The 12170-nt window shown below is 39.9% G+C and overlaps 1 protein-coding gene across 1 annotated transcript in view; it reads left to right on the forward strand.

The window, feature by feature from the left end:
* Window positions 1-12170, forward strand: part of ANO1 (anoctamin 1) — a 187448-nt gene that overhangs the window by 140598 nt on the left and 34680 nt on the right. Inside the window, exons 15-19 of the mRNA XM_030200739.1 lie at window positions 785-859; window positions 6165-6366; window positions 7930-8041; window positions 10993-11050; window positions 11152-11252. Of these exons, the coding sequence (XP_030056599.1) occupies window positions 785-859; window positions 6165-6366; window positions 7930-8041; window positions 10993-11050; window positions 11152-11252 (548 nt within the window). The remainder of the gene's footprint in view (window positions 1-784; window positions 860-6164; window positions 6367-7929; window positions 8042-10992; window positions 11051-11151; window positions 11253-12170) is intronic.

A 12170-nucleotide genomic window follows, 5' to 3' on the forward strand; every position in this document is an offset into this window, starting at 1 on the left:
GCATGGTTGACCTGTCGGATGTGGGTGTTTTCCTCTTTCTCCATCCCCACCAACTTTCAGTTGCATGCAACATCTTTCTTTGAATTAGTCTTTGTTTACTAATGCACAGCCTTTAAATGGAAAAAAAAAACCTTCCAAAGAAACAATATTTAAAACACTTATTCTTACCGAATAAAATCATTGTTCTGTGCACCACTATCACTTGAAATGCTTGCAAGTTAAACTTCACAAGGTTGGCACTATGGTAGTCTGAATCATTGGCAAGAGAATGTTTGATGTAAATTGACTTAGATCCTTGAGGAAAAGTAGAGGGAAGGTCTCCATCCATATCCATTCATTGTGCTTTATAACATTCCACCCAAAGTGATGATGACTTGATTGATACCCAGTCTAGAATAGGAGAACAAGTTCTACCATGTGACAATTTAATTATGTGTTGAAGGAAAACACCAAGAATATGTGTGCAATAACCACAAGAGAAAGCCCATGAATGAAATACTTCAAAACTACTATATTCCAAATGCTATACCTACACTCATCTGCCAAGCAACTGCCACTAATTCATAATAAGCAGAGAACAATTCAATGGAAGGGAGGGGAACAAACAATGCACTGGAAAATGACCCTTTATAATTTATTTTTGACACCATATTTTTAAAAAATCTGTGTGGCTGTGTTTTAATTTAGCTCTATTTGTGTTTGTCCCTTTATGTTGGTATATCATTGTCACACACCTATTTTGTCTCTCAGCCTGCAAAACTAAGGGTGTCTTTTTCATATTTAGACAGAAAAGGAGAAGTTAAACTGGAGAGATCGGTTTCCAGCATATGCCACCAATTTTGTTAGCATCATTTTTATGGTAAGTGAGCTCTTCATTGATCACCTCCTTTCAACATCCCAGTTGTTTGTGAATGCACATACCTAGATATATTGGTTGATTCCTCAGTGTCTTTCAAATCTCAGATTAATAGTATTGTACAAAAAGTTTTCTTTAAAGTTCAATTGATTAGGGGCTTATTTTATAAAGCCATGCTACCGATTCTCATTGTGGCAAATGAGAGGAAGCCCATTCAAGTCCTATGGGCTTCCTCTCATTTGCCACATGAGAATCGGTAGCGCAGTTTTGCAGAAGAAGCCATAGATGTCTTAAAAGTCTCCTCACTGAAAGCAATTTTCAAACTGGCCTTCAGAATTTGTATTACCTTTATTGGATTACTGTGATTCTCTGTATCTTGGTGTTCCTAACTACTTGATCAAGGCACCCCAAGTAGCTCAAAATGCTGCAGCTTATACTGAGCACATTATCCCAATTTTGAAAAACCTTCATTGGCTGCCAGTCCAATGGTGGGTGAAATTTAAAGCACTATGTTTACTACTTAAAGCCTTGAACAATGTAGTTCCTCTTGCTCTGGCTTCTTCTCTTTGGATCTACCATCCTGTTCTTCACGTTCTGGAAACAAACTGCTACTTGAGATACCCTCTTAAAAACAAATTTCTACCATTCATCTATTTTTTTTTTTTTACATTAAGGGTGAAACTCTTTACCTTTTGAATTACGATGCATTGAGTCTGTTAGGGTTGTGGGCGTTCCTACAAATTATGGTCTATGCCCTGATCCTGACTGAATAGATAGGGATGGGCTTGAGTGTAAATTTTAAGGGGTTTCGACGTTAGCTTCATAACTTTTAGTACAAGAAGAGTGCTGGGCAGACTTATACAGTCTGTGCCCTGAGAATGGCAAGGACAAATCAAACTCGGATATATATATATATATATATATATATATATATATATATATATATATATATATATATAAAGTATCGCATATCAAGAAAAATGAGTTTGTCTTGTTGGGCAGACTGGATGGACCGTACAGGTCTTTATCTGCCGTCACTTACTATGTTACATGCACGGTTATAGAATATGCCCGATCTTAGGCACAGGTATTTATACCAGGTTTTAGTTGGCGTAAATGGTTGTGCCTAAACTTTAGTCACAGGAACGGGTACTAGGCATATTCTATTAAACCACACCTAACTTTAGGTGAGGTTTATAGAATAGCATTAAGCATGTTTTTTCCGGTGCTGATTTTTGTTTTGTCACCATATATAGAATCTGGCTCATAGCAGAGAATTCTATAAATAGCACTCAAAAATCAGCACTCAAAAAAATCGGTACTATGTGCTATTCTACAAAGAGCACGCGCCCTTTATAGAATCGTGCGTAGCACTGATTCCCGCACTAATTTTGGGCACCAGACTTACACCTGCTGCAACTTGGTGTAAATACTGGTACCTAAGTTAGGCATGCTGAGGCAGTATTCTACGTTATGATGAAAGAAACAGTATGGGCTGTTGATCCTAATCAGGTAATCTAATACTCCAGAGAACTGAAAAACAGCCAAACACAATCCAAAGGGTTGTGTAAAATAAATGTAAAGAAATGAGTAAAGTGGGAAATACCCTCAGAAACCAAGGTTCCTGCCAAGGTCTGGTCAACGAGACACTATTATCTACAAAAGACTTTGGCCCCTGATCTAGTTTCTTTCATGGGGTAAGTATTCCCCGTCGGTCGTAAGAGAAGTTTAGTCAGCTTGAGACCGATACCCCTGACAATATGATTCAACTGAGTGGTTCCTGATGAAGCCCTGTTATGGGTGAAATGAATCGGGCCCCATTGAAAATCAGCAGTTGAAATGTGGGGTTGTCAAGCCAGCATTCATTAAGCTAAGTTGATGCATGCTATGCTGTAGCTTGAACAGTTTTTGTTACTCAGCTACTCTTAAAATTTGTGCTCTATTATGGGCAATTTTGCATGATGCTCCTATATGGGCAATTTTGAATAAGTGAAGCAGGGAATATTTACCCCATGAAAGAAACTAGATCACAGGCACAAAGCGTTTATAGATAAGAGTGTCTCATTGACCAGACCTTGGCGGAAGCCTTGGTTTCTGGGGGTATTTCCCACTTTACTCATTTCTTTGCATTCATTTTACACAACCCTTTGGATTGTGTTTGGCTGTTTTTCAGTTCTCTGCAGTATTCTACATCCATAACTTTTCAGAGCACCTCTGACATGCCTCCACCCCTCCCATGGCCACACCTTTTTTGAGATACATGCTATGAGAGTTAGGTGCCCTGCTTTATAGATTTGTACTCCTGAAACATGAGGATAAGATATGTTGGCAAGTACAGCCTATGGTAATATTGAAAGTACAATGCTAAAGGTGATGTTTACTTGCATGAAAAAAAAATAGAATAGCGTGCAGCCAGATATGTAAGCAAATTTTAAGTAGTTTCAATTAACATTAATAACTGGTTGTTGGCACCCAATTATTGATGGTTGACTTGTTAACCAATTAATTTGCATGCACATCCTGGCAGCGCACCCAAATTTGGTCACCATATATAGAATCCTAGGGTTAGTGTGTATAAGTGCTTGTATTCTGGACATTTACAGGAACAAGGGGTGTGTAAATGCTGGTTCCTAGATTACAGGCATGGCCTTTTAACGCTTAGGAAGTATATTGTCCCTGCTTTAACTGTATGGGAAGAGATCTCAGCTACACTTGTGACTTAATTCATGTTTTAGGTGCATTTGTTATAATGACAGATAAAAACCACAAGGACAGTTTACCATGCCCATTTTCCTTTTTTTGTTAATTTGAAAGAGGTCTTTTATTCAGTGACAAATACTACTACAAATAGAAGCATTCAGCCAACACATACATTATGAAAGCGAATTGTACAAAGGCAGTACTGTCCTAAACCATTATCTCAGGACAAACAGGTTCTACAGCCTCTATTTTAACCAAAGGTTTCCCCCTCATAATTCCCGCAAACCTCAAATAAAAACTCTTCCCATTTTCCAGTCGTGATGTAAATAGCATAAAGCCTGCATAATCCCAGGATTTACCTTATAACAAAGAATCCACATTGCTTATTCCAGGCTTTAACGTACTTTGGTTTCTCTGCCTCAGCAGCTCTGGGACGCTGTTCTCTGTATTCACCACATCTGCCATTCTTTCTGTCAGAAATGTTTCTTTATCTTATTGCCCAGTTGACCCTTTTGGAGCCTCCTCTTGTTCTAGAACTTTTTTCCCCACTTGAAAATGCCTGCATGCTAGACCTTACTTATATCTTTTAGACAACAGAGAGGTTGATTTTCAAAGCCATTTATGTAGGTGAAGAGCATCAGCTTACCCACATCAGCCATCTGAGAACTGCCCACCTTTAATGCAGATGAAAATATGTGTATTGTTATAGCATGTGTGTATGGTGGGTTACCTTGAGTGAATGTGTTCTTGAGGATGTGTTTTGGCAGGGGGCCGGGACCATGCTTGCATGGACTCTTGTAACATCATTTATGCAGGCCTACCCCAAACTCAGCTCAATCACATTCAGACATTAAAAAATACTGTGGCATGTCTCCTGTGTGGTGTAAATTGTTTTGATCGCACTCCCCCCACTGCTTTTCCAATTACATTGGTTACCACTTCCAGACAGGATCACATTCAAAGTTCTTTGTCTTACTCATACTGCCTACTATTTTGGGCACTCCATCTTACTTTTCTTCCTGTGGAGGAGTAGCCTAGTGGTTAGTGCAGTGGACTTTGATCCTGGAGAACTGAGTTCAATTCCTACTGCAGCTCCTTGTGACTCTGGGCAAGTCACTTAACCTGCCATTTCCCCTGGTACAAAATAAGTACCTGAATATATGTAAACCGCTTTGAATGTAGTTGCAAAAACCTCAGAAAGGCAGTATTTCAAGTCCCTTTCCCCTTTCCCTCCTGTACTATTCCTTAACACCCCTTCAAGGTTCTTATGTTCACTGGATGCCCATGGTTTGGAATTACCCTCCCCACACTTTGCAAATAGTGCGACTTAAACTGTGCACACAAATCCAGTTGTATTCTGGATTTGGGCATGCAATTTAATTAGTTAACAAGCCAATCAGCACTGATAATCACCACTTAACAAGCAATTATTGACACTAATTTGCATTAGTTAGAATTTATGCACAGAACTGTCTAAGTGTACTATTCTATAATGATGCACGTAAATTCTAAGTCGCATAGTTGAAAAGGGGGCATGGTCATGGGTATGTAATGGGCGGGTCATGGGCATTTCTAAAATCTATGCACATTGTTATAGAATACATCCAGTCTATGCATAATTTAGGCATCAGCATTTACACCAAATGTTACTTGGCGTAATTTCGCGCAACTAAATTTAGTTGGCGTATTCTATAAGCCACACAGAAATATAGGCTTATTTTATTTTGGCACTAATTTTTTAGGTGTGATATAGAGAATCTAGTCCTTAGAGTCCCACCAGACACTTGGCCTTTTGCTTTCTCGCACCACAATTATGGAATGACCTTCCTCCCTCTTTGCACACAGAAGAGTCTTTTTTCCAATTTTAAAGTTTTATCAAAGACTCATTTTTTTTTAATTGCAATTTGGATACTTGCTTTGAGGGCTCTTTCTAATATGCCTCTTGGAGTTATCACCCGGTTACCGCATGGCCCTTGCAATTTCAATTTTGGCGCACGCCCACTACGCACATATTTACATGTAGACCATTACCGCTTGGTTACTGCATGACCTTACTACTAGGTCAATGGCTTGCGGTAAGGTCTCAGACCCAAAATGGACGCGCGGCAATTTTCATTTCATTTTGCTGCATGTCCATTTTCGGCAAAAATTTTAAAAAGCCATTTTTTTGTAGGTGTGCTGAATAATAATTCTGTGCACTCCCAAAACACGTCTGCACTACCACAGGCCATTTTTCAGCGCACCCTAGTAAAAGGACCCCTTAGTTTACTTATCCATTTGCCCTCCGTGCTTTCTCATATATCCACTGCAACTGCCATTCAATCCAACTAAGTTAAAGGTACTTCCCACACACATCTGGTGCTAGAAAAGATTCATCTAGTGTTGGCTTGATCTCGCTCAGCACTCTCCTGTAACCAGTAATCCCGGTTCACTGCAGTATCGACTAAGTGAACACCATGCACCTATGTAGTTAGAATCACACACCTTTCAAATTTGTTTTTCAGATTTGTTTCAGTTCCTATCAGTTGAAGTCTTCTCTAACAGTACGGAAAATGTATATTTTATGTGTGTTACAAGGGCTGCAGCTCACACAATTCTCTTTTTTCAGATTGGACTTACATTTGCTATCGTGTTTGGAGTCATTATATACAGAATCTCCACTGCAGCAGCTTTAGCGATGAGTTCAAGTCCATCTGCTCGATCCAATGTCAGAGTCACAGTCACCGCAACAGCAGTGATAATTAACCTGGTGGTTATCCTTATTCTAGATGAAGTCTACGGCTGCATAGCCAGATGGCTAACTCAAATCGGTAAGAAAACAACCACAGACAAAAGAGAATCAACCGTGGCACTGTAATTAACAAATAATAGATCTGTAGGTCAATTAGTTTTACCAGAGCTGAATTTAGGCATCCATGACATAGGCATATGCCTAAGTTGAAGGCATAAAAAGTAGAGAGACAAAGAAGAACCTCTCACAGATCCAAAAACTTCTTTATTAGAATAATCTTCAGAAACAATAAAGGAGAACCAACATGACTTGTGTTTCGGCCTTATCGGCCTACAGCAGGGGTCTAGGAATTTGTCATATCATACCTATTCCTAGATTGATCATCAAAAAAGTCTCCACTCAGTATTTAATCCAGAAAAAACACTTGGACACAATCTGCGAGAGGGTCTTCTTTCTGTACTGTTTTATGCCTGGAGTTCCCCATCCGTGGAGTTTTTTTTCCTTCTGTTTGTGACTGAATTCAAAAGCTGAACTCATACCCTTGTTCTCTGATCAGACACTGCCGTGTTTACAGGGGAACCACTCCTCCCCCCCCCCCCCAAGTCATTTGCCTATGGGCGCCATAATCTTACTCCCAGCTCTGAGTTTTTCTATGGAAAGATTTTTTTTTAAGTGTATTAGACTGCATTTTAAACTTCTCACACACAGGATATCCTTTCTGAGGTCTTTTGACTTTATTAGGGATGTGCTCAGACAAAAACTTCTCTTCATGTTTGGATTTTTCAGACTTTTTCCTGATTTTCAGGCATTTTTTATTCAAACATTCAATTTAATGCACACAACCAATGGTATGCATGTTAATTCATAGGTTAATGCATCCTAGAAAAGGGACAGACTGAAGGTCCATCAAGCCCAGTATCCTGTTTCCAATAATAGTCAATCCAGGTCATAAGTACCTGGCAAGCGCCGAAAACAGTAAAACAGATTTAAGAGGTTGTTTACTAAAGGGTAGCTTGAGTTATCTGCAGCATGGCCCATATGAATAACATGGACCCTACTGCAGATAACTTGAGCTAAGCTTTAGTAACAGGGGGTTAATGAAGCTTATCCCAGGAATAAACAGTGGATTTTCCCAAGTCCATCTTAACAATGGCTTATGGGCTTTTCTTTTAGGAACTTGTCCAAACTTTTTTTTTAAACCCTGTTAAGCTGTTTTTACTATATTCTCTGACAATGAATTCCAGAGCTTAATTACATGCTGAATGAAGAAATATTTTTTCGATTTATTTTAAATGTGTATTAAAATGATAAATATTTTACGGTGTGCTAATGAATGCAACATTTCTAGATTTTGTACTATCCAGTCTCCATCCTTATCCATAGCTAACAATCAAAGTTACTTTTTAAATGCTAGACACTTTCTCCTATGTGGAGAGAAGAATGAGGTTTGGTTTGGAGAAGGGAAAGAATTAAAAATAGAAATAAATACCTTTAATACATGTTTCCAAAAATCTTGTACAAGTGTTCTGAGTGATATTACTCCAAGTGCTGTCCCAAACAGTTAGGCATGACTAGAAATCTTGGTTATCTGCCATTTTTTTCTGAGATCAAATCATGATCTAAGAGTTGTATTTACATGCAGAGGTTCCAAAGACAGACAAAAGTTTTGAGGAGCGAATGATCTTCAAGGCCTTCCTGCTGAAATTTGTGAATGCATATACACCCATCTTTTATGTTGCTTTCTTCAAAGGCCGGTGAGTAATTCAAAACCATCAAGGTTGGTTGCACAGCACAGTTGATCAGTCCACTTGATTGGCTGAACATCGATATCTACCCAACAAAATGTCAGCTTGAATATTACTACACTAATGGACTATCTTATAAGCAAAAATGGAAAGGGACCAGGCCAGTGATGGATCTCTTAAAATGGAGGGGGGGGGGGGGGAACAAAAAGGTAACTGGAGGAAGAGTGGGTACAGTTGTTTTGTTTTGTGTTTGTAGTTTAAAACAAAGAGTGAATCTGAGATACAATAAATTATTTATAGACACCATATCATTTCACATTACCAAATGTTCCCTATTCACACTTTAAGCTGTGCCAAAAACTCTTCACCTGCAGCTCTAGTATCTGATTTCCTTAAACAACTCACAGGGTACTGGATTTTAAAAGAGGCTGCAACAGCCTGGTTTTCCTGTTAGTCCACTTCAATGCATGTAATCAAAGGTTAACAAGCAATATAAGGTGAAACATTTTTCTTGGACTAGATATTTTGGAGTTTACACTCCTTTAGTTACAAAATGGAATGAGCAAAAGACTACATTACCAGAAAATACAAAGGAATCATAAAATACATTACATTTAGGACTTCTGGTGTTTATAAATTATACATTTAGGTGTTTATTTTCCAGCTAATTAGGAGTTCTGTGAGGGCACAACATGTATTGATGTTTTCACATCACAGGTCCTATTGCCGGATACCTTTTCCAGTGAAATCAAATATATATGTTTGTGTGACTTATTAGTCATCTGCGCACAAAAAATGAAAAGAAGCTGCAAGGCAGGCCAGAGGAAGACTGAGAGAGAACTAGGGCAAGGGGTGTTTTCCTAGTGTTTCTCTAATAAGCACTTAATTTCATATTTTTACATAAGGTATATTTTATCAGTGTTTATTGGGAAAGAGTAGAGGCTGACAGAATTTTGGTTTCAGCTTTGGCACCGAAACTGGCCCAAAATCTTGGTTCGGTCATTCTTTGGTTTCAGCCGAAAATGCTAGTGCGTTTTTGGCTGAAACTGAAACCCTCCTTGACCACTCTCTGCCTGCTCCCTCCCACTACAAGCATCACCAGACAGCAGGTCTTACCAGACCAGCCACCTTCCCAACCACATCCTCTCCACCCTCTCACCACCCGAAGGCCCTTCCTGGGCCTACCTTTAAATGCCCTGGTGGTCTAGTGGCCTCTTCCGTGTAGAAGTGATCCCCAGTCACTCCTGCTTCTGCCGGTTCCTTAGTCAAAATGGCTGCTGTGACTTCCCACAGCAGCCTTGCAAAACTTCCGTTGGGAGTCCAAGCAGCCATTTTGAGATTTGAACCAGCATGGACAGGATCAATCCCCAGTCGCTTCTGCCCATGCTGCTTCCAGTCTCAAAATGGCTGCCGAGAACTCCCATGGAAGTCTCAGCAGCCATGTTGACTACAGAACCGGCAGAGGCAGGAGTGACCGGGGATAGCTCCTGCCCAGAAGAGGCCATTAGGGCATTTAAAGGTAAGCCCAGGAAGGGCCTTCGGGTGATGGGCGGGTGGGGGATGGCTGTGGCACGGGAGGACCTGTGCTCTCTGCTGGGCGGTGAGGGGGCAGCTCAGGAGGACCCACTTTCGCTGGGGGGGGGAGGGGAGGCACCATTTTCAGTTTCAGCTGAAACTGAGTGGCAAATTTCAGCTGCTGATTCGTTTTCAGTCACCCTTTAATCAGGAGTCTTAATTACATTGCATAAAACTTCAGAAATGAAAATAATGAAAGCCCTGAATTCCTTTTTTCCTTCTTTATGTCCAACCTGTTTGCAGGGAAAAGTCACAGCAGTGTTCATCAAACTGGGTACATTTAACTTCAGACTGAAAAGGAGAGCTGGGAAGAGGAGGAGAGGGGTAGAGAAGTGGCAGAGACTGAAACAAGGCATGGAGTTTTGCCCAGAAAAATTACCTGCAGAGAAAGTGGATGTATCTGTCTGCTAGTGATTCTTACAGGGGTATCCAACATCAGTCCTCACCCTCACTCATGCATATTTATTCCACAATAAATATTCATGAGATCTATTTGCATACAATAGAGGCAGTGCATGCAAATAGATATCATGCATATTCATTGTGGAAATCCTGAATACACGACTGGGCGAGGGCCGACATTGGTTACCCATAATTATTATTATTAGGAAATAATGAATCCAAAGCCTGCTTTATTGATTTCATTTCATTTTTGCTGTAATCCATGCAAGATAACATTACCTCTGGGGTTTGCAGGTTTCCATGGATTCTCGTTTTTGCCTCCAAAATCCATAAAGGTGTCTATTTTCAACAAAGTCTGTGGTTACTTTTAAACATGGGTTTTGCAGTAGTTCATAAAGGGAATACAATGATGTATTCCCCTTTACTTTATCATTGTGCTATAATTTATGATTCACTTGTATTTTCGGGCAATGACACAAGCTCGAGAAGTGGCCTAGTAAATTGTACTTATTGTATTGTATCTTTCACTCATTCTGTTCTGCACTTGAGAATGACATCCCCAGAAAAGCGATCAAGAACATTATTCCAATTTTTAAACGTGTCATTTTTTTGTTTGTTAACTTATTTTCGTGCAACGGAGGCTGTGGAAGCGTTTTTTTTTTTTTTTAAATGTACATTTCTAGAGACACAATAATTTACTGTCAACACAGTTTGGTAGAAAAATTTGAAGCCAGATTCAAGGAGTGGGTGCTCCAAATTTAAATATGATCCTTAGTCTGGAGTAGAATGAACATCTACACTTTACAATGTTTTGTGTTTCAGCATTTGACATGACACATGTGAGGCTCATTTTCAAAGCACTTAGCCTCCCAAAGTTCCATAGAAACCAATGGAACTTAGCCTCCCAAAGTGCTTTGAAAATATGCATGACAGTTACCTAAGCATTGTATCCAGTCTTTATGGTACTTCTCTATTGTTTTCAGGTTTGTGGGCCGTCCGGGGGATTATGTGTACATTTTTCATTCTTTCCGAATGGAAGAGGTAATCTAAAAGGAGCCCTATCATTTATTCTCTTATTCTCTGATACTGAAGGCTGTGATGTGCACAGACAGAACTGACTTTCTCCTTTGCTTGGATTTCAGTGTGCCCCTGGAGGTTGCCTCATGGAACTCTGCATCCAACTCAGTATCATCATGTTGGGGAAACAGCTGATCCAGAATAACCTGTTTGAGATTGGCATCCCGTGAGTGGAATTTGGAATGACTCACTGTAAATAATAATTTAAAAAAACCTCCTCATGCACTGCAGCTGATATGTTGGCTAATATCTGCCTTGTGCAAAGTTATACTTTTGATGCATATCCAGGGTGGACAAGCAGGTCTAGTCCTGGTTTCATCCCACTGCATGCCTACGATGTAGTCCTGATATTTTTATTACAATCCCTACATGCAGAGGTGTGAAACCAGGCAGCCAACTGCTCGGAATCACTTTGAATTGGTGGATAACATAGTGTGGTTCAGTTACTGCAAATTACTTCCTTATTCCCACTGCAGCCAGATCGGACAATGAAGGAAGTTACTCCTCGACCTGGCACTATATGGTCACCCTAATTTTAAGTGAGGAAGTCAATGTGGCTTTGATGACTACTTACCCTGAACATGCTCCATATATTGCAGTCACCTGCTCTGTGAAATATTTTAAGAGGGCAATTTTTAAAGTGACCGTTGCATGTTTGTGACCATTGGCATTTCCTATTTCATTTCAAACAGCAACATATCCCTACAAAAAAGACTTGGGGAGGGGGGGAGATTCTACAAATGACTCCCAAATTTAGGTGCCAAACAAAAACCACGTTCAGCGCTTAGTACCTTCAGGATTCATGCCCAACTTTTAGATGCGAGCATTTACACCAACTAAAAGCTGGTATAAGTCCTGGTGCATAAGTTTGGCACGGACCTCCCAAGTTCCATAATACTGCGTGCATCTGTAGTGAATGCCCCTGACACGTCCATGTCCCTCTCATAGACACGCAACTGTTTCAGTTGCACGGTACAGGATTTACCTATGTACCTTTATAGAATAGCGCTTTGCAAGATGTGTGAGTAAATTCAAATTTTTGCCAATTAATGCCAATAATTGGTTGTTAGCACCAAATTATTAG

The sequence above is a fragment of the Microcaecilia unicolor genome, chromosome 4 (genome assembly GCF_901765095.1).
Source record: "Microcaecilia unicolor chromosome 4, aMicUni1.1, whole genome shotgun sequence".
NCBI classification, from domain to species: Eukaryota; Metazoa; Chordata; class Amphibia; order Gymnophiona; family Siphonopidae; genus Microcaecilia; species Microcaecilia unicolor.